Source organism: Amblyomma maculatum, chromosome 2 (assembly GCF_055883805.1).
Source record: "Amblyomma maculatum isolate TAMU_Amacu chromosome 2, ASM5588380v1, whole genome shotgun sequence".
NCBI lineage: Eukaryota > Metazoa > Arthropoda > Arachnida > Ixodida > Ixodidae > Amblyomma > Amblyomma maculatum.
Window position 1 is genome coordinate 29,361,183 of NC_139345.1, and position 23,478 is coordinate 29,384,660.

Below are 23,478 nucleotides of genomic sequence, written 5' to 3' on the forward strand. Positions count from 1 at the left end.
CCCAACAGATGCTGAGGCCATACAAACTCATCCCTTCTTTGGCAGTTTAGAGCCGGGACGGCGCTTAAACCGCCGGATTTGGATTGGATTGGATTGGAAAACATTTATTTCGTCGCTCAAGCAGGTCGATGGAGAGACGTACTAGATGGCCGCTAGGGGTCATGTTACTCGAAGTGTTTTCCCCCTTGCCTCGCGGCTAGATGAAGTGAGACTATTTTGCTGTGGTGCTGCTATGCCAGTTGCAATCTTTTATATATGCTGTAAAATTGAGTCCACGTAATATTTAACGTGTGCCGATAAGCACGCGGACGCCTCATTTTGCCTCCATCGATAAACGCAGCCCAGTGGAGTTTTCTCCGCCGCAGGCGGTCCCCCCCGCTCAGCTAGAAGTTTCCGTGCGTGAAGTGCGTCCTTTCTTGTGGACCAATTAAGTAGTCGTAGTATTTAGTTTCCATATTCCCACTTTTTGCGACAGCCCCAATGAGTGTGCAGCCAACATTTATAAAGTGCCCGCTTTGATTTTGCTCTTGCCAGTTTTTCAATGCCATTCTGGCAAAGGTTTGGAGCAGAAGTGGGCAGAAATTCGATTTTGCAGCAGGATGTTTCATTTGGCGCAGCTGTTCCACAGTCGACCACGAGATGAAAGAATGCGCACAGGGAAGGTAAGAAGGCTGTACAGGGGCCAGAAAGTGAAACAAAACGGGACTTGGGTTGTGATAGTCATTTTAAGTCGCACGTCTGGAGGAGAAACTGGCTGGTCTCTGTGCACACTAGCCGGCATCCTCGGGCCCTTGGAATTCAACCCAGCACTTTATTAATTGCGCAAAAAGCCACCTTTGTAAAGCAGCACGGCGCAGGCTGACCCAGCATTCTCCCCATTGCAACAACCACCATTCTGCCTTTACTGCCAGTTGACAGCCATTCAGTGTCATTTGCCCAATTCTTATAAGAATGGCGCAGCTTATATCGTTCGGGCAGCTTGGTAGTCCTGTGAGAGTAAGGCCAAATGAGAGCGTATAGATAGCTGTAGAGACTTTGTGTACATAGGAATCTCTTACACTATGCGACGTGATCGCTCATAGTACTGACCAGGAGTTCCACACTAATGTGTTTATCGTTGAACCATGTTCCGCAACCACATACGTGGGCACAAAGAAGCACCGGAAGTGAAAGAGCTTAGCCCAAACTCGGCCGCTCCTTCCACCTTAGTACTTCCGCGAGCTCTTGCCTCGACAGCTAGGAAGAAAGGTGCTCGCAGCACCGAATACGTGAATTGGACTCAGAGCGGAGATGTGGTGCCTTTATTGGTGGGCTGTAGCAAAACGAAATGAAAGGGGAGGAGCTTGGCTCTGTCTGTACACGCGGGAGTTGAACGGCAAGGCTCACTCCTTGTTGCCGCCGCTGCTCTCCAAGTCTGGGATCTCTGCACAGAAACACACACTTCCCATGAATAACCAACTTTTGTCCACAGACAAAATACATTTTCACAGCGACAATTCTTTATGGCCCAACAAAGTTTCAAGGAGTACCCCCATACTCCAAAGACCTGATCTGTAGCAACATGCATAGCAGCTTGAGCTGATTGAATTTGTCACGCTAAATTCAGTCAAGCACTACAGTGAGAGCATGGAAGGGAGCTAACGCCTGCCAGAGGCGTTCTGCACATGCGCGCGGTAGAGGGTTTTAGTACTGAAGCTGTCGGGTGCTATGAAAGACACCGTATTTGAATGCTCCGAATTACGAGTATGTGAGGCTTTAGTATGTGCTGGCATCTCAATACACGAGAGTGGGACTTTGTGCACGTCACTGCTTTCGGCAGCCGAAGCGTGACGCCCAGACTTCCTTACAGCGCTACCAAAGCTGCGATGATTGCAGCAGAGACATTCTGATGCTGCAAAATGCAGTCCTCGTATAAAATAGGCGCACAAGCTTGTGGGATAACTTGATTTAATGCACGCATTATCTAGAACATTTAATACCGAGCCTTAACATACGCTCTTTCCAGTGGTCACAACTGTCGCATAAGTTAAAATCTCATTTCCAACATGGCGGTACACTTCGAAGCAGCATGTTCCGCTTTGGAGTGAACTCATCAGGTTTTCCGTGCTAGTCTATTGGTCATAGACGACGCATCAGGGCTTTGTTTGGCCTCGTCTCACAGCAGTATCAAATTTTATTCTTAATGATACTGCCTTTAGCCCTTAAGAAACAAGTCAAACCAGTAAAAAAAATAAATAAAAAGAGGCTAAAGTCATTGAGTCTTCGCCTGCATACGCTGAACTTATGTGTGTCAGGATGTGACAAACAGCACAACGGCATGCAAAATGATAAATCTTGCAAATTTCCTTTCAGGGCTGGGTACGCAGACAGCGTCTACTGTAACCATACCTGGATACACCGCGACCCAACGACGTGCAGACGACATAATGGGGATATACACGTTTAATGCACTCACGATTGGCTGAAGTTGCCTACTCATGCTCCTTTAGCAGACGGTGTTGAGTGTTGCCATCTGCATTAATGGAGTTCTGATCATTGCTCATGTTGTATGCTTTCCGCTGACACCTGGCCGACTTAGGAAAGAGGCTACTACGAGAATCGTGCACCGAACTCGTCGCCATTATGGGAGGGATGAATTCCCAGTAACTGCTAGATGTTTGTATTAACATAAGGAGTGGATGAGGTCGGGAGACCCCAAAGTAGCTGCTTCTGGGCGACTGAAGCGGATCTCTCGTAGTGACAATTTGTGGCTGGATTGCGGATGCTTGGGCCAGCATTCCTGCGGAGCTTGTAAGCTGCCCTTTTAAGAAATGCGGCATTTCCAATGCACTCGACGGGGCGGAAGAAGTGTTTTTATGAGAGGGGACCATGCCTGACAGAGGACTTTCTGAGGAAAGTTCAGACTGACCATTAAGTTAAGGACATGAAATGCCATGAAAATAAAGGCCTTCGAAAAATTTCCTTCGCTCGCATCATACGCGGTTCAAGAATTTTTTCTCCAGTTATTGCTACCCCCATATTGCGCCTCATACTATACATGGGTACATATTATATTCGGGTTTTTACGGTCGTAAGATTTAACATCCAAAAGTCATAGCTGTGAGTCATCCTGCAGAGAACGGCTCCTTAAAATTTGAAAACCTGGGGTTCTTGCACAGTACATGGGTGCCTTGCGTTTTTACCTCGATCAAAGCATGACCGCCACAGCAGGTATCATCAGTCTAGTGCCCTAACCACTGAGCAATCCTTGCAAGGCCCACAAAAACAAATTATGGAAAAAAAAAAAATCTTTCCTATAAGCAACACCTCATCACACTGCATCATAACGCTGATTTCAATGTCACATTACTGGAGTAGGATATTCTTGAACACACGAAGACCTCATGCCGGTAGCTTTCAATGCCTTTATGTCTTTTCTTATTCTCTTATGTATGCGAATATATTTAATTATTGATTCAATTTAAGCCATACTTTCACTACTCATGCAACAATTCAAATAGTGAGTGTGGTTTGTAAGCCTCCTAAATTCAGAAATTACCATTCATTAGATGATCTGAATTGGTAGATAAACACTGCAACGTTTCTACATGGCAGTATTGTGAACTTGCCACACCACCTAACTTGCGCTTTTCGCAAGAACGTAAGCACCACTGTAAAAGCCCATGCGAAAATGCGCTGCTAAGCGACAGCTGCAAACTCAAGTCTCAAAACGAAGTGCAGCACCACGAGGCAGTTAAGTGTGTCTAGCCACAACACAGTCGACAACTGCCTGACTGGCATCAATCATCTTTTAGATCACCATGCAAGCAACCTGGCCTTATGGAAAACAGTTTGACGGGCAAAGTTGTGACGCACTAGTGGCCGCGGGGCTCATCTAGGAACACGAGTAGCTACCAGAAGTGTGCCTTTAAGTTATGGCAATCTTGGCTGCAGCAAACAGCATGCTCTGATGGTCTGTCGCTCCCGATGACATCACGATAGTTCTATGTAAACCATTTCGCAAAACAGTTTGAAAAACCACCATTATGCACTGACCAATCAGCACGCAAATTAAAAAAAAAGGACACAGGTCAACTGCTGGCCTGCTGGCTCCATCCTAAGAAGTTACTGAGGGAGAATACTTAAATTCGTTCCTCACATTCAACTCATTTACCAGTGATCTTTGAACCCATTTCCATGTCCCTTTAGAAGTGCAATTGTACGTTTTGAGATACACACCAGGTGCACAACAGGCTCCACCACCTTATCCAAATTTGTCTATAAGCATGCTGCCCTCTGCTAAAACATTACAATCCTGCTGGAGGAAATACTTGATTTAGGTTTTTCTCATCGCTTCTAAGGTCACTGAGCATATTCCAAGTATATTCTAAAGACCAAGTTTCGTTGCAATAACCCTTATAGAAGTGTGGAAAAATGTATGCACAAACTGAAAATTGCCAAAGAATGCAAAAGGAGGAAACTGCAATTCGAAGTTTGAAACCTGTGTATTTACAGAAAATAAACTGTACGTGCATGAAACTTTCCCAAGATGAGAAATGGCCTGTCCAGCAATTGTTCCAACACTGGTAGAATTGTCCAGCACTATGCAAGACCCTCGCGATCTTCGATACACGAGTCTTCAGCACGAGTCCTTTTTGCCTCACTGCGATGGTTGGCTCCCACCCCAGCAATCTGGCGGGCAGACATCTTTTTGATCCGCCTCTCATTTCGAGAGTCTGAACAACAGAAGCTGGCCACCTGGGAGCACACCAAGGTCCTCTAACATCCACTCAAATTTTGCATGCCCTTCATTGAACTACAGTACTGCAAATGCTGTAGCCATCTCGATGCAAACTTAGTTTTGGGGCACAGCGGCCAGATTTTAGTACTGAGGGGTTCTGCCGCATTCAGTCTTGCCTGGGATGCAGCAGGCGAAGAGCTCATCTGTCAGCCTATGTATGTTGGCAGTACTGCCTTTCCCTGGGCTTTCATGAGGAGAGCTGTGTGCTTGGGTGTTGGTTGGCTGAGGGCTTGAGCTCGCCTGTGTTTGCACCAAAACTCTGGTCCCTTTGGGCAAAACTAGCCCCATCACTCGAGCAAGAGTGGCGGTATCTTTTGAATGCATCTTTCGAATGCTGCCTAGATTACTATTTAAGGGGGAGACTGCTCCTGGGAGCAAAAAAATGGCTAGAAAATCGATTTTTCACAACTAAAATTTTTGAAATCTCCAACTCTTTCTGGTTTACTGGTTTATGAATATTCAGAACGCTAGAATCAATATTTCGGCTGTAATACGATAAGGAAATAAATATCTGAGCACACTCGAGGCAGATTTTGATGAGAAAACCACACTCTTTCCGCGATACGCAGTTGTCTTTTTCCGGTAGTGGTCGCCGCCATCTTGGTCTCGTTTGAAAGAGCAGCTTTTCATGTTCAATTTCGTGCCATTGCTACGCGTCTACAGCTATTGCTTGTGAGGAAAAATGCACCAAAAAAAGAGTCGACGCGGGCTGCTGCTCACTAGTTGGTGCATGTGACTAAAACATGTCTCCCGATTGGCTGACACTCCTCCCCTCGTCTGTTTGTTGCGTCTGTGGCGGGCTGCAAGCGTCAGCGGGCGCCATCTTGCCAGTGTGGTGCGTCTCTCAACGATGTCGACATCGAAGTTCCGAGCGACACACAAGTTCGGAACAAAGAGGAAAAAAGTCACTCATTGACAACTTTAAGGGGAGACTCTCCTCAAAAAAAAAAAACTATTTAATAATGAAGTTAGAGTGCTGAAATTTGAAATCTACAGTAGGTAAATTTTGATGAGTTATGAAATGTATAATTAACACCTTTTTGTGCACACAATTTTTCTTATTAATTATTATGACTGAGCATTTTAAAACAGCCTCTGTAGTTCATTATAGACCACAGAGCGGGCAAATCTGAAATTATTTTATGCGTATTTGTTTTCAAAGAAATGTTTTTTTTAAATAGTGTTATTTTCTATTGTGTGTTAGTTTTTGTTTGAAAGTTGGAAAAATATGATGAGACTAGTAAGAACAAGGTTTGCGCACTCTGTGCACCCCAAGGAACATCTGTGCAACATTTCATAGTGATTCAACAAGTGCAAGAGGGAAAAATTGTGTGCACAAGCTATTAAAACGGGCAAAAACACCAATTTGAAAAGAAAAAAAAAAAAAAAAAAAAAACGCTATTGAAACTTTATTTGCATGTTGAATGCCAAAATTCTCACTCAAATCCCATGAAACTAGGTGATACTATAGTTCAATATGTTGACCATTAGATCACAAGACTAAAATTCTGCTGCTGCATACGTTTCACCCTCACTGTTCTTGCGAATCGAGTCTTCTATACGAGTTACTCGCCTCGCTTCAGCAAGGTTGTTGGAGACTGCTTTGGTGGCCACCCGTGATGTGCCCTTTCTTGGTTATGTTGAAGAATGTCTTGTGGTGAAGTGGTTTCGGTAGACCAAGAATGCCACAAAACCTCGACAGCTGATCGTGGCCAACACCAATCGAATGCACAGCATGCCCTGCTTTCACGTTGATCGCAAAACTATCACGGGGGCTACCATTGCACTGCTCTGGGTCGCAGCCTTCACGCACGGCAGTAGCTGTGAGACGAGATGAGTAAGCAGCAGAAACAACTGCTGCCGGGCATGCTCCGTTCACACACCTAAGCTCCAGGAGAGAAGCGAGGCCCTTGCGCTTGTTGACGATTTCTACAACAGCGAGTTCACACTTCCCGCATGTCGCATACATGGCACTGCTCACGAGTCCGGTCAGCGCGTCAACCTCACAGATAGCAGTGCTGATAAAATCAATCAGACTTGCTTGATTGCATAGCAGTTGCAGCGCTTGAAGGCGTGCTGCCTTTCCGTTAGCGTACGGGGCTTGCAGCATCCACTGCGTTCGTTGCATACCTCCGCATCTGTTTGCGCTTTCCCCTGCATGGGCGCAAACTGCAAGCACCGAAGGTGTGTGCCGCCTGCATGTAATCGGCCCGACGTCAACGCCGGCCGTAGATACAGAATCTTCGGACGCATTTGCCAAAACACCCCGATGCTGCAACCTTCCGAAATCGAAGCAATCGGGAAGAAAGCGCATGCAAGGCTTCGACAAATGGCACAGACCCCTGCAACAGAGTGCAAGGCAGCTTTTGTTGGATAAACCGAATACACCGCCGAAGATGCCACGGCTACCGCTGCCGAGCTGCTCGACGACGCGACCTTCACAGTGATCAGTTGAGTTCCGAATACACCGCCGAAGATGCCACGGCTACCGCTGCCGAGCTGCTCGACGACGCGACCTTCACAGTGATCAGTTGAGTTCCGAATACACCGCCGAAGATGCCACGGCTACCGCTGCCGAGCTGCTCGATGACGCGACCTTCACAGTGATCAGTTGAGTTCCGTGAATGTGCTGCTAGCGCGTGTTAAGTGTAAAGTGTGCGGCGGTGATGTCAACATTTCATGCGTGAATTGCGGCGACATTAATTGTGGGTGGTGGTCGCCGCGTGTGATCGGCGGGCAAAAAAAGAATCCGTTCATTGTTAACATTCTCGCCGCGTGCGCAATGCAAGCAACTAGCAATCAGCGTGGTGCGCTAAATAATATATTCTCAGTAATGAATATACTTTATCGAAGTTTGCACACAAAAATGTGGCAGAAATATGTCAAGAAGTTGACACACGCAGTGGACCGCGCAGCCAAGATGATGACAGCTGACTGCACTAGATACGTTCCGGAGGTCTACTCAGAGCTGAATCTCCGACACCCCGAAAATATTGCTGTTTCATTTGAGAGCTCGTGGATGACATGCGGGCATTCCTCGCACATCAGAATTTGAACAGTTATTGAATTTTTCACTGGCCTTATGCTTGATTATGTCGTACTGAGCAAATTTTGCGCCGCGTGTGAACGGGGCTCAAAAGATGATTACCGGCGTGGAAACAAGGCCACAAATGCCAGAACACCACCAGACTGCGCTTATCTTATTCAAACGGTCCCTACAACAGCACAACACCAGTCCACGACCGTGCTGTTTGATGGGGACAGTTGCACTTTCCTTGCTTTGCAAGAAGCAGTTACGAAGGAAGACTGCATACCGTATTTACTCTCATAATGCTCGCACTTTTTTTCACGGAAAATTCATGCAAAGTTGGGGGTGCGATAATTATGCGGGGAAAATTTTGGAGCAAATGTTTTGGAGCGCCAAAAGCAAATTTAAATAGGTGCGAATCGGGATTCCTAGGCCAGCTATTGGAGATATAATCAAAACATTACTTTCAAGCAGAACTTACCCTTGTTATAAAAGTACAGGGTCGCCAAAAGCACAAATTGCTAAAGCACTTTGTTACCACACGCAGTCTCAGCAGACCGTACAGTTGTACTGTTGATCAGAGACTTGATCTGAGTCCGTATCAGCACTTCAATTGCTGTCTCCAGTAGTGCAACTACGGAGAACTCGATGCCGAAGTGCCTGTTGGCAGCGCGTTTGCTATGTTGTAGCCTGTACTCGAAAGCAGCTTAAGGGGGGACGCAGAGATCAAACCGAGAAAATTTCACGAAAAAGCCGATTTTAGAAAAGATCAGACTGAATCTACAAGGCCTGTTCAACCACATTACAAAAAAATTTCCTGAAAACAACAGCCTCAAAGTGAGCCTAAAAATTGGTTTTGTGACCTCTGGTAGCAAGCACTGGCCGAAATATCCACGTAAATGGTCGATTTCCGAGCGCAATAACTCCGCGGCCGGAGTGCCGATCGCGAATATTTCGGTACCACTGGAAAGCTTGTTTCACCGCAGTACTCCTCCAGTCAGAGCCACGTGCCTACGACAAAAAATGAACGCACAAAAGTAAAAAATGCGAAGGCCTTGCAGAGCCATTTGTAGGCGCTGAATGGTTGCGCCAGTCACGTGTCGCTCAAGAGTGGCTGCTGGAAAGCGCGCTATTGCTCGCGGTGTCTGCTCCCGCCTCAGGCGCACACGCTTTTGTCAACTGCTCGGTAGTTTGTGAATCCGCAGCTGCTGTTCTGCATTTTTCGTCACTCCCACTGTTACGTGAGGCTTCGTTTGTGTGCCAGCGATGCAGCGGCGCGCGGTGCAGAAGTATAGAACGAACGCAAGCCTCCTATCCAGAAAAAGAAGCAATCGGCGACAAATCGGACAAAGCAAAAACCAGGTCAGCAAAAACACTTCTCGAAAAGTATCAGAGCACCGTGCGGTCCGCCCAAAAGGCAAAGAAACAGAAGCAGTGGTGAAAGCGACAAGGATATCTCACTGATGTTTCGACGTGGTACGGCTCCAACGAACGGAAGTCTCCAGACGCGCGGAAAGCTCGGCTGATGCAACAGCGCAGCGGCACAGATATGCCCCGATGTACTCGGCGAAGATCACGACGGAGGTATGTCGCGAAAGGCTGACCCGCCCTTGGAATCTATGCTAGGAAGTGAACCAGAAGACCCGGCGCTGTCAACCAATGTCGCAGCGCAGTGCCGACAAGGGGAAAGTTCCATTTTCGGGATGGCGGGTGACGTCGATGCGGCGCGAGCTCTCAAGTACGACGACGAACGTTTGTGCAACCGGAATAGCGCCATTCCATGGCACCTAGGCCCGAAATCGATTCCCAGCAGTTAATCAGAGGTTCCGGCTCCATCGACTAGCCGCGACATCGCAATGCACGATGCAGTTCTGATACGGATAAACTTCCGTTTTCATGATGCACTACACGACTGCTACCTCCGTGCCACCAACTTAGTTTTTTTCGTTACTTCTCTGACCTTCCCAAGGTTTCAGAACAGCACTCATGGCAGCTGCATGAACCTTCTTAGTAATGGCATTAAAGGTTTTCTGGCGCATAAGCTTCAGGAGCCCATGATCGCACAAAAACGTACGAGCTATTCATACCCAGCTTCTATTGCGCAAGCAGCTACCACTGCCTTCATGTGAGCAGTCGTGCGAGCTCCCGCCGTCGAAGCCTTGCTTCACAATGGCATCACCACTAGCTGTAACTTGCCTAGACATATACCGCACCTTTTTTCCCAGTGAGTTCCATCTCGCAGTCTTTGCTACAGTCGTTAGCCATGGAAACATTATTGCTTCATGCAGCACGTACATTTGTTGGTGGCATTAGCGTGACCTGTAGCTGCGTCACAGTATGTCGTGAAGTGGCGTGGACCCGCACTGGCGCGTGCGCATGAAAGCCGCAGATTGCGCTATGCCATAGCTCCCTATTTCGACACAAACGAAACATCGAAAGCGGCAAAGTTCAAGAATTATAAAGGATTTTTTTTTGCGGAAAAGTCATTTTTTTAAAGATCACAGACTTTCCGACTTGTTTGATTATTCGGACCATTTCCTACGTACCACCGAGTCCGAAAGATCTGTCGGCGACTGTACTCTTCAATGATTCCAAAGTGGCACGAAAAAGTGCACTAATGGCAATGTGGTGTACTGCCAAACGAACAATTAGCAGAAGATTGCATCGCTGCCCCATCCCTCATTTTCTTGCGACGCCTGGAGACCAGTGCCGGCAATGTAATTCCACCCAAATGCTACTTTCTCGGTGAAGACGTAGCAAGCTTAATGCTCGTGTATAAAATCTGCCGTACTGCGTCCTCTGATAGGCTCAAATATTGTCACATTTGAACAAAAACCAGTGTGACGTTGACAGCAATATTTCCTTCTGAAAACATCAATGCATGACTTTCCTAGGCAGTTAGCTTTGATAGAGGTCCACATAAAAGTGTCAATTTGTTCACAAGAATGATGGTTATATCCAAAGATGTTCAAAAAGCGCACTTTAATTCAAAAGAACGCCAAGCAGCTTGTGTTTTAATCGAATTTTCTGAAATGATGCTCGTGTGCTTGCACATTTTAGTAGTGGATGCTAATGCAGTTCCATTGCCACAACAAGGCCAGCGTATCAAACCAAATGAGCAAAACCAGAGCTGTAGCGCGAGAAGCAGTGAGCACAATGTTTAACGAGATGCACCTGCGTGGACAGTTCGTCTATTTTTGTTTTTCCTCTATCCTACACGACCTAGAGTCCTCTTGCACGATGAAAGAAATTGACCCCTCGTGCATATGCGAGCTCCAATTTTGCCCACAGGTCTTTCTGCACACATAGCTCATGTTAGAGCTTGAAGACAGAAGCACGGGTACCCGTTTGCATTTTGTGTCGGTACATTCAAGGCTGTTCATTGCCTGTTTTGCAGGAAGACTAAAAGAAATGCTGTATGGCACTGCACTTCATTTTCCAACCCATGAGTGCGGAGCAATCACTGCAGATTGCAATGGCTGTCAACGAATTTCTTTAACCAAACGAACTTTAGTGTTGACAGGCCACACGAGGAAAGCAAAGGTTCATTCATGAGCAAAATGAGATTACGCATGCCAAGCAGGTGAACGCTGTTAGGAATGGCACAATTTTTCTGCTTCAAGGAAGCACGAGAATGTTATTTTTGGATGTCTGTTTGCATTCAGTAATCGAAACGCACGACACTCAATTCAAGCTGCACATTCGGTTCAAGCTATTCACCATTTCTGAAGTTTCGAAACTCCTACTTTCTGTGACACTGTCAAGCAAAGATGGCACAACCATTTTGTGAAAACGCTGGCTACAGTTTGTTTCATTCTCACCAAAATTTTCAATGATTTTGGAAAAGATGAGGTCCCAACGCAACAAAACTAGCACGTAGCAGGATATGCCATTTAGTTCAGACAGGTACAATCGGTGCAGCAGCTTCACGACTAAATTTCAGTAATAAGCCACAATAAATTTATAAAAGAAATGAGATTCATCTATCCTATATTAACATTAAATCCTGATGTCTAATAATACACATGAAAATATAAAAGTAAGCTTGCAATAGTAATATCCCAGAAACAAACCAGCACACAGCAACATAACATAGAAGACTTGAGACACTCACCTTCATCATCACTGTCTCCAGCTGGCTCCTGAAAAGAAACGGGCAAAGAAGCCCCATTAATACACTAGGGAGGCATGACATTTGCTGGCCAAGAACTGAGTAAGAGCCCCAAAAGCTCTGCACAAAAGTATTGCTGCAACTCAACAGTAATGACTAACACTAGCTGGCATTCCACAGAACACATTCTGCACAATCTGAACACAATCTGCAGGCTCAAAAAAAAAAAAAACATTGCCACCAACGGTGAAAGGGAACTCTTACCAACATGGCAATAATTTGTACACACATCAAAGCATCCCTTCTAGGATGAGCAGTGCAATTCTTTTCATGCTGTGATGTGAGTGCACCACATCAAAGGAGAAATTTTTACCTGTATGAACAAGTTTGCAACTGGGTAAGAAGCAGACTTACACTTGCAAGTGAGGAAATTGCTGAAATAAGCAGGGCCCAACAGAGACAGCAGCAGATGCTAAACATACTACAGTAGACTCTATAAACGGAAATAAGTTAAACGGAACAAACTCATCAAAGTTGGTTGGTTTTCTATCAACGCAGTGTAAAAAAAATCTCGTTAATCGGAACCGAAAACAAACTCAAAACCAAAACTAGTTGGGCAAGTGCAGCGCCATCTCGGTGCGCACCACTATCCCCCTCCTCCTCAACCTCCCAGACAGCCTGGCAGTTTCGGCTTTCTCGCACAGTGCGCCGCTCGCTGCTTGCTGTCGTGCAGTGTTTGCTGTTCCGTATTCAGTTAGGCCTAAGCCTCAGAGACTTTGTTCGGTGTCGTAGCGACATTTCATCGCAAAGTCAGGATCCGATGGCTACACAGAAACAGCACAATGCGCTTGCACTGGAGAAGAAGATTGATATCATCAATGACTTCGAGAGTGGTCGCTTTACTAAAACGGTGCTTGCGACGAAGTAAGGCGTCCCGAAGAGCAGCCTGACGAGAATCCTCCAAGACAAGGACAAGCTGCGGGCGGCATTCGAAATGTTACGCTTTGGTCCCCAGCGAAAGACTACGAGCAGCTGACCACGAGGATCTGGAGAAGTGCCTCATGCTTTGGCTGCGAAGGGCCCGTAGTAAAAACATCCCTATCAGCGAACCACTCATTCGTGCTAAAGGAGAAGAATTCGCTCTCCAGCTCGGCATTGAGGGCTGTTCATGCAGCGACGAGTGGCTGACTAGGTTTAAAGACCGGAATGGTGTAGTGTTCTGTGCCATTTCAGGGGAAGCTGCTGCTGCCGATACGACGGCATGCGGAGAGTGGAAAGCAAGACGGCTGCCCGAAAATCATTTTTCAGCAGCCATTAAATTAAATCGTAGTTCCCACTACCCTACCAGCAGAAGAGTAAGTGGTCTGTTGACTTTTTTCTTTTTAATATTCCTGTAGTACTCTGAGAAAAAAAAATGTTTGCTGTGTACTTTGTGCAGTAAAGTTCTTGCCCATTGTATACTGTTCTCCTTATTGCCGAAATTTTGCATTTTGGGATTCACTTCCGCGGAAATCACAAACTGCACGCCAGCCTGTCGTGTCGGGACCGCAGAAGCTGATTGCGCAATGCTGAACCCATTCTCTCGGTAAACGGAACTCCTGATAAACAGAACATATTTTTCCGGTCCCTTGAGGTTCCGTTTCACGAGAGTACACTGTACAGGGAAGGACATAGCACGCCTGCAAACTACGTTGCACAGACAACACACCCCTTGCACAAGGTGGAACACTCCTTTGGCAGCATGCTATCTGCATAGACTGTTTCAAGTGTCGAGAATAGTTTAAACTCGTTATGACTAATATGGATATAGGGAATCATCAGATAAAGTTAAAGTAATAATCTAAGGTTGTTTTGTCTATGCTTTTTTTTCTATGGAACTTCTATTTGATAACGAAACAAAAGAATTCAAAATTTTCCACTCAATCAGTAATAACAAAGGAGTTTTTTGCATTTACATGGCTAAAAATGCATAAAGGAGCCAGGAAAAATTCTTAAGAAATGCAATATTTGATTTGTTTAGATTTGAAACTGCCTGTGCATTTACGCACCACACCGTCTAAGGGTAGCAACAAAAACTACCCCAACAGCCCAACAGCCGAAAGACGTGACTGTCACGTGATTGAACCATCGCCTCGTCATGCCGCGTGCCCCTGCCACACATGTGTGGTACTCCCCACGGATCTATTCAATCTGTTGCACAGCAGAAGCACAAAGCATTTTCACTAGAGGTGAAAATCAAGACTGGAAGGTCGAGAGCAAGCACAGAAGACTATATAGAGACAGCTTTCGACATTGTACAGTCACGAGTAAGAAATATGAGCAGACATCACCGCAGCGGCAAAGTCGCACTGCGCGGCACTATTTTTTTGCAAACATGCCCGACACTTGTTATCGGCGCGCAGTTAAACCCGGATATATCGAAGTCTAAGGGGATCGCGAAATAGTTCGATAGATACTTCTATATATACAGAAATTGGCTTGAGACACCAGTTGTGATAGTGAAAAACAATACTGTATCGCGTAATCAACCCACTTTCATAATGCACCACTTTAGCCAAGAATTAAAAAAAAAAAGCCTTAGTCGGTGGCGCACCACCGTTTCATGCAGTCTTATCAACAGCTCATTCATTGGCAGTGCGCCAAGACATTGCACAGCGGTAACATCACAGCGTGTTTATCTTTTGACTATACTTTAAATGTTAGCTCCTGCGGTGACTGGGAGCAAACTTGGCAGAGTGCTCATGATGATGGCTTGATTGCACAAACCTGGCTCGATTTACATGCCGTGCTTGGCGTGGGCGGCGTCCACTGCCACAAAATCATTGAAAAGTGTGATAGCAGCAAATGCGTTTGAAGCGAACAATGTTAAAAACCGGCATCCTGATCACAGCTGACCGCATGCTTTCGTTAGCACCCATATAGAAGTAAAAGTATTTACAACTGCGGTAGGCTGGCTATTGTTATTTTTCTTTTAAATATTTACATGCAGACAATTTTTCGGATATTTTTTTCATCTTCAGAAAGAAGGTGGGTGTTAAAACACAGTAAATAAAGTAACTACAGTGTCCCCGGGATAAGCAAGAAGGTATTGGTCACTGCCCATATCTAGCACGGTTCCGGACAGAACAGCCACGGCTGCAGTAAAGCACTGCATAGGAGACTATCATCGGACTGCTCTCTTTCCCAAGACATGCAACGCACACAGAAGTGCAATCAACTAATAAAATTTCCCTATTGCTGAGGCAAGTTCACCCAGGTTTCCAAGCCCCTGCACGTCCCATGTACCTGTACTTCATTCCGTTTTCCTGCAAGTTGGTCTGCGCCCCGCCACGTGTCAACGAGCGCGTACTGAATAGTCATCTTCGAGACGTCACCTTCCGGAATTGTGCCTTCGCTGAAGCGCCTGCGCGAACTTCCTGCTTGCAGCCTTAAAAGCCATCGCCTCTTGTACCCCAGCTTCATTGCAGCAGTGGTTGCGGTCATCGAATCTACCGCTAAGCATCTTTTACTGTTCACCCAGGTTGGTGCCTTTACTCTCTTGTTCTTTAGTCAACCTAGACTTGCAACCACTGCTGCTGCTAACTCTGTTTGCGTCGCTGTGTACTTTATGCACCTTTTTTCACGATGCCAACCAATGACGAACTAGCAAAAAAAAATAGAGAACTTGGAAGCTATGTTTGAGGCCAGGATGAGTGAACTAGTTAATCAACTGGTTGCAAAGGTAACTATTAAGCTTCAGGAATCTGGAGTTGACATGAGTGGATTGAATAAGGAAGTTTCTAACATGGATTCTAGCCTCGCGCTCTTGAATGATATGGTGGAAAAAGTTCAGGACACTCAAGCTGAACTTCGGGCTGCTAACAAAGCTATCAAACTCGAAAACGAAATGCTTAAAAATCGCATCGCTAATCAAGATCAGTATTCCAGAATCAATAACATAGAAATCAAAGGTGTCCCGTGCACACAGGGCGAAGACTGCGCTACAATTGTGGCGACAATTGGAGAGATAATTAGCTGCCCTGTTGACACTTCTGACTTGGATATCGTTCACCGGGTCCCTGCACAGTCAGGGCAGAACATTATTGCTAGATTCATTTCCCGCTCCAAAAGAAATGACTTCTTGGAAAGGGCTCGCAAGGCACGGCTTGACACTGGTAGCATTGGTTTCTCAGGGGAAGTAAAGGATCCAATATACGTAAATGACCACCTCACCATGGAAAACAAAAAACTTTTCACTAAGGCACGCGCACTCAAGCAAGAAAAGGGATGGCTGTATCTCTGGACGAAAAACTGTCAAATTTTGGCACGTAAGTCAGAGAATAGCCATGTCTTCCGTATTAAATCCGAGTCCGATCTGTCGATCTTCACCTAAGATTGTGTACTTTTTTTCTGCCCATCTCGTTCATTAGGATGGCCTCATACTTCACGCCTTCAAACCTAAAATCTTATCTTTCCCCTTCTTGTAGATCTTTAATTCATTTTAATGCACGAAGTCTAAGAAAACATTCGGACGACATTGCTAACTTTTTATCAGCTACTCAACACCAGTTCTCCGTTATCTGCGTCAGCGAGACTTGGCTGTCCGAAACTGATAAAGAACTATACTCGTTACCTTCTTACAGCGCAGAATACTGCCATCGTAACGACAACGCTCATGGTGGCACAGCAATCTTTATTTCCTCTAGCTATCATTATCGCCGCCGACTTGATCTAGCTCTTGCAGTGATAAACTGTGAATCTGTATGGATTGAACCGGATGAATCTTTCTTTTCACGAGATAAAAAAAATTTAATCATTGGTTGCGTATACCGATCACCCTCATCTCCTGTCAAAGATTTCTGTTCAGCTTTACACTCAGTCTTAAGCGTGTTATCTATGGAACGCAAAAATGTAATTATAATGGGTGACATCAACATTAACACATTAGACCCCAACTGCCCTTCACATAAAGATTACTTGGATGTTTTAAACATTCATGGTTTTGAAAATCTTATTACCATTCCGACACGCGTTTCGGCGAGTGGTTCAAGCTCACTTATAGATCACGCCTTATCCAACCTAATAACCGCCCCCGACGCAGGTGTCATAGAGGCTGATTTAACTGATCACTGCCCTATTTTCATTCAGCTGGATAACTATGTTAACCAGGCTAGGCATACACTCCGCATTAAAAAAACACTGAGTGCTGCATTATTCCTTGAACGGATTGCCAGTGTTGACTGGTCAGTAATCAAGGCCATTGAAGACGCTGATAATGCATTTAACCAGTTCTTCCTTATTATCTCTAATGCTGTCAATCAAAGCTCCACTGTATCTACGCGCAATAAAAAATATTCAGCTCCGATTAATCCCTGGATGTCTTCCAGCCTATTAAACAGTTTAAGGAAAAAAGATAACCTCTAGAAAAAGAGCAAAAAACAACCATTCAACTTGAGACTTCTAGCACGCTATAAGAATTATTCTAATATATTAAGCATGCTCCTCTCAACAGCTAAGAAAAAATACTATGAAAGAGAGTTAAATCTAGCCGGAAATGACGTTAACAAGAAGTGGAAAATTATTAAAGCATTCCTAAATAGAACCACCACAAAAGTTCCCATATCTGCAATTTCTTCAGGCGAGAAAACATTTAGCAACCCGGTAGACATTGCTGAAGCGTTTAGTGACTCATTTGATTTACCATCAGGTAATTCTACCATTGCTACAAGTTATACATTACAACGATCTCCCCATAGCATTTTCCTTTTTCCTGTGTCACCTGACGAGATCTGCAAAATAATACACAATCTGAAGGACACCAGTCCAGGTCTGGATAATATACATTCTTCTCATATAAAGATGATTGCTCATCTCATTTGCGATGTCCTCGCTCACATTATTAACCTGGTGTTCAAATCCGGAATTTTTCCTACTGCGCTGAAAAAGACTAAGCTCATTCCTATCTTCAAAAAGGGAGATAAGCATAACATTTCAAATTACCGCCCTATAGCTATTCTGTCATTTTTCAGTAAAATCATCGAAAAAGCCATTGTTGTCCGACTAAATAGCTATTTATCTAAATTTGACATTCTCTCGCCTAACCAATTTGGTTTTAGATTAGGATTCTCTACTGAATTAGCTGTGATCGCTCTCACTGATCAAATTAAATCCGTCATTGATGCGGGTAACATCGCTGGTGCATTATTCATCGATCTCTCCAAAGCATTTGATTCCCTTAACCATACTATTTTATTCAATAAGCTTGACGCTATCGGAATAACTGGGCCTGCCCTTACTCTAATCAAAAGCTATTCGAAAGAAAACAAGCGGTATTCATATCAGAGACATATTCAAAATACAAGACCACAAACATTGGAGTTCCGCAAGGTTCACTTCTTGGTCCTCTCTTATTTTTATTGTACATTAATGACCTCCCTGTGCGCCTTAATAATTCTAACTGTTTTCTTTATGCAGATGACACCACCATCTTAACATCGGGTTCACACATAAACACTGTGGTTGAAAAACTGAATGCTGATGCAGACACTGTATTAAGCTGGTGCCGGGATAATATGCTGTCCATTAATGCATCCAAATCTAGTTTTATAGTTTTCAGCTCATCTCATAAAATTATCTGCGAAACCCCGTTTGTTAACATCGGCTCTAACTCTATCTTTGCTTCTGATCATGTGTCATTTTTAGGTGTGGAACTTGATAAACATCTAAAATTTCGGACTCACATCACATCTATTTCTCGTAAAATGGCTTATGGCATTAGAGTGCTAATTAAAGTTCGGCCGTATTTTGATATTACCACGCTCATTTCTCTATATTACTCGTTCATCCACACTCACATTCAGTACTGCATTTCATCTTGGGGAAACACGTACCCTTCGCACTTATCTTCCCTGCAAATTATCCAAAATCAAGCTATACGCATTATTACTTGCAGTCACCGCTTAGAAAATGCCCTTCGTTTGCTCCAATCACACAATATTCTTTCTGTAAAGAAAATAATCGACTACAGTTTATGTATCCTAATGTACAAATCTGTTAGAGAGCTACTTCCATTCTCACTAACCACCAATGATCAAATTCCGCGTCATACGGACACACGTTTCGCCATCAACAACAACTTCTTGCTGCCTAAACCAAACACTAATTATGGGAAACAATCAGTCCGATTCTCTGCTACCACTCTTTGGAATTCATTACCTACAACTATCAAACAATCATTAACTATTTTTGCCTTTAAATCCGCTCTTCGTCAGTTTTTGTTATCACACTTATCGTAATTTTCAAGGTAATCTGTTCATGTGTTATCCTTTATATCTTTTTTATGAATTGTTTCCTATGTTTTCTTTATATGATTAGGTGTTTATTCTTTGTTATTACATCAATAGCGTCTGTACTAATTCATGTTTCATTCGCCCCAACCCACTGATGCGAAATATTGTATAATTTCTGCAACTGCTCAATATGTATTTCTTTTCAATAATCATCATAGGAGGTCCCGTTCCGCAGTCCTTGACTTTGGGACCTCCTTCTGTATTCATGTTTTGTTAACCTTTGAAATACAATAAACTTCAAACTTCAAACTTCAAAGTCAAAAATGCTCAAAGCGAACACGAGAGGGGCTCACAGCTGTGAATGCTATTCTCGCACGACATAAGACAGTCCTCTCAAAATTTATCACTCCACTTGTTTTTCATGAAGCACTTCAATATTGCGATGTACGAGTTTTGTTAAACCAGCAAGCAGAAGCAGGATTAGGAGGCAAGTGAAGTAAGACGTACCATGTCTGGTGTGTCGTCGTCGCCTAGGCCGCCCATGGAACGCATCATCTCCTCAAAGTCCCCACCGCCAGCACCCAGCTCGTCGCCAGAGTCATCCTCGTCGACCCATTTGTTGAAGTCCACTTTGAGCCAGTGGTGCTTTACTTCATCCTTGAGCAGCCGCTTCCAGAAGGGGCCCTCCTCCGCTTTAGCCAGCACAAACTCTGTGCCTCGCGGCCGCACAACATATTTGCTGTCTTCAGGCTGTTAAACGAACACACCAAAAATGAACACCACCAGCTACCTTACAACTGGTCAAAACAATCCACACACAAAAAAGGCCTCCAAATAAAGGCAGGCAGAATATATATATCCCTTTATATAATTTCCAACAGTAGATTGTTTCTTTACTGAGTGATTAGCATGAGGAGATGAAAGTGGAAGCTACAGCAGCCACTGCATAAAATTCCTTCCAGATTTGGAGAGCTTTTTTTCATGTTTGTGCTGCTGCACTGAACAATGACAGCAGTCAGAACTATGCACAATGTGCGCTGCTGTCGTTGCGTACAGACCTTGTGCTATCACACTCACTACGCACTATACCACTTGAGCGCATGCCTGAGATCTCTCTCCGCTTGTACAGTGGTGCAGATTATAATGTGTTTGAGTTGAGAGAGGGTTTGGCAGTTAGTGAGTGCATATTACTCCCGTTTGCTTGTGCTACTTCTCACCCTGCTTTTTTTTTTACCGTGATATGCTTTGAAAATAACGATGGCTGATGGCTGCAGCCCAACACCCATTTCACTTTCGGGCTAGGCCTTGAAATCTTGATACCCAGTACTTTCTGGAGTACGGCTCCATGTAATGACAAATGCAGAAATGCAAGGCCCCACACAAACCTATTCCCTTGTAGCTTTTTAATTTGTGGTTCACTTTCGAAAGACAAAAGCGAGCAATAAAACAATTATCACAGCCACCAACAAATACACCAGCGCTGGGGCTATGTGCATTTGCTGAAAGAGTACCGCTATCTCCTGATAACTAAGAAACAAGATATGATCGGCGCCATTGTACAATGATGGAATGAGAGGACAGTAGCTCGTGCCAAGCGTGATCGTGCATGTAGTGACTGTGCTTTCAGCCACCTCAAGCGAATGTGCGAAGCTCTCCACAATTCTGGCTGAACTGTCTGCACACAAAATAAAGCGTACACATTCACAATTTGTTTGAGCTGCTCCTGGAGCCAAAATAAGTAAGTGAAAATAAAGGATTCTTCTCTCTCTGAATTTGTTTTTAGGCGACCCCTAAACGGCCGTACAATGCTAAAGGCTTTGAAGAACTTCTTGAGCACATTTTTTTTAAAGACAAAAATAAAACTATGCATACAATATAAAGACACTGTGATGTGCAGAGCACTCCCTGTTTTAGAACCTGCACTTTAACATAAACATTGCATGACTAAACCATTTAGCTCTCACTACCACCGTCATACTCCTCTGACACCTAGTCAGCAGTGTGTTGCACAATTCCATCCAGTTTATGCTGCTTGAAGCCAATGGAGCCAACAAACTGACCTGTTCACCATAACCTGCTTTTGGAATTAGTCACCTTGATAGGGTGCAGAAACCTAAGCGTTACTTCATGTGGCCTGGAATCTACTCCCCCCATTCCTTTGAAGTGCAAGGAGTCAGCGGAAAGGTTGATCGTAGGGCTTTTGCAGTCCTCCAAGGCCACTTTGACGTAGACTACATTCTTGCGCTGTGCCCACAACACTGGGGGAACGGGGAGGCTGAAAAAAAAAAAAAAAAACTTCACTCAGCTTCCACTCCATCCTCGCAGTGCTGCACAAGTACACTGATGCACCATGATCTCATCCGCTTCTAGCATAAACAGGGTAGCAGACGGCTAATACACAGGCACCAAGAGAGCCACAGGCGGGGCATTTTGCATATCATGAGCTACATCACCAGCCTCACCGAATGAATTCAAGCAGGTAAGCTTTGCTCTCGCGAGTCACGAGACCATTTCTAACAGCCTAAGCAAAACACAGTGGTTGATAAGTGCCGCCTCTGCATTTAGGGCATCACCATGGCCCCTACTTATTGCCTGCAATATTGATGCAAGTAAAGGTAATTATTAGATAAAAAGGCTTTCTTCCACACTCAGAACAGTGCATTGTGACAGCCATGAACTACTGCTTTCATCCTCTCGAACTGCTATGCAGAAAGTGCTAAAATACACTGCCCAGTCTGATTTTATGCAAAAGCAGTAGAGTGCCATGAAGATGAAAACTGCCCGACATATGTGCCTGCGCGCATAGCAGTTGGCAAAAAGGAGGCTTTGATGAAGGCTTTCGCTCAGCAATCTTGGTTTGGACACGATGGTCAGCAAGTGGCAGCTGCTTTAAAGACCAGTCAATTCAGCATACGCATCATATTATATGATACGGAGGGGCAGCATTCTTTGGTCAGAGCCCAGCGCCAGCCACCAGGCTGTACACATGCTGAAGCAGAAAGCCAGAGAGCCCACAAAAGAAACCCGCAAAAATCAAGCAGTGGGCACTGTCGCCACACCTCGCTTTTTAACTTCCCGAACATAAAAATTATGTACAAGACAATTCTCGTATTAACAAATGTAAAACTTTAAATTAGAGTTCAGAAAATTGCAAGTGCAGCCCACTCGATAATGCCAAAAGAGCATGTGCCTTTTGCATGCTTATCGGGTAGTGGACGAAAACGGACCAATCTCACGGGGGCGTACTTCAGCAAAAGATAATTTGGTACAAAATTCGAATGTTCTCAGACTAATAAATGGATTCTCATCCGCTGTATTAAGGCTCCCAAGTCACTCGAGGATGAACAGCTTCCCAGAACAATAATCCTAGACCCAGTTTTATCTATGGTTACGGTGTACAAGATAATTATGACATAACAGTTTCTGGGTGCTTTTACCCGTCTTCATGTTTACGCTACCAAGCATTTCACGGGATGCACCCACTCACGCTTCAACATATTGGTGGAAAAAAAAAAGAAAAAAGACTGCGATAATATGACGAGCAAAAAATGGCAGCATACTAGAGCGCGCGTGTGGTTTGGCGAAGGATGAAAGCAAACGACCGACAGACGCGCCTGGTTTCGACACCCCAGCACGCCGCACTGCGGCATCGGTCACCGTCGGCTTGGTGCAGGCGTGATGAGAAGTGCAGCAAGGCTGCAAATGACTGCTTTTTACCCGAAACACGCTTCACTCGCTCTAGTCACGCCGCCGGCTTCAGCCGCGTCGATGCACCGGGCGTTCATACAATGCGGCTCATAAGAAACTACGCTCAGCAACACCTGTTAGCAAGTCTGACTGAATTAAGCACTACTTCCTGGTGACCATGCAAATAATATCCACATAATCGAGAAAAACTGAGAAGAAAAGAACGACTAGGCCTAGTCCATTGGGCGGCTAGTGGAGCGCGAACCTTCTCGAACAAACGCGCAGGTGGAGCCACGATACTTAAAGAGTGAGATATGGCAAAAGTTGCGTTCTTTTTCAGATAAAATCAGAACCGGTGGCCCTGACCTTACAGAGCAATACACTTGCGAGCAGAAATCACATATAAATACCCGGCGCGTGTTCATTCATACTCACGGTGTGGTTGCGGCTTCGCCTGTCATCTTTAACTTACGGCGATGCTGCTGCGCTCTCGCAGACTGATAGGACTCGCGCCGCCCTCGCGCCTCTCGCGCACTTTCACGTTAACAACTCCGCAGAAACGCAGTTTTACATAGTGTAATTAAAACTAAACAACAACTTGTAA

General features: G+C 44.9%; 1 protein-coding gene across 2 annotated transcripts; it reads right to left on the minus strand.

The window, feature by feature from the left end:
* Nucleotides 1-1,286: 1,286 nt before the first annotated feature.
* Nucleotides 1,287-23,415, minus strand: p23 (cytosolic prostaglandin E synthase). 2 transcript variants are annotated; one of them, XM_084593642.1, is made up of 5 exons: nucleotides 23,310-23,415; nucleotides 21,282-21,462; nucleotides 19,695-19,937; nucleotides 11,923-11,950; nucleotides 1,287-1,423 (listed from the first exon to the last, which is right to left on the minus strand). In XM_084593642.1, exons 1-5 carry the CDS (start codon nucleotides 23,333-23,335, stop codon nucleotides 1,383-1,385), a joined length of 519 nt encoding a protein of 172 aa, XP_084449768.1. In that variant the 5' UTR covers nucleotides 23,336-23,415; the 3' UTR covers nucleotides 1,287-1,382. The 2 variants fall into 2 exon arrangements, with proteins under 2 accessions (XP_084449768.1, XP_084449767.1); XM_084593641.1 differs by lacking the exon at nucleotides 23,310-23,415 and adding an exon at nucleotides 22,905-23,038.
* Nucleotides 23,416-23,478: the final 63 nt, after the last annotated feature.

What these genes read in the sequence shown, in the direction of transcription:
- p23 (XM_084593641.1), bottom strand. Translation starts at nt 22,972, where the DNA reads ATGAACGCCCGGTGCATCGACGCGGCTGAAGCCGGCGGCGTGACTAGA. An exon ending in GCGAGTGAAGCGTGTTTCGG is followed by an intron (nt 21,463 to 22,904) that starts GTAAAAAGCAGT and finishes TTTTTTTTTCAG; the next exon opens with CCTCCCCGTTCCCCCAGTGT. An exon ending in ACGACGACACACCAGACATG is followed by an intron (nt 11,951 to 19,694) that starts GTACGTCTTACT and finishes GTTTCTTTTCAG; the next exon opens with GAGCCAGCTGGAGACAGTGA.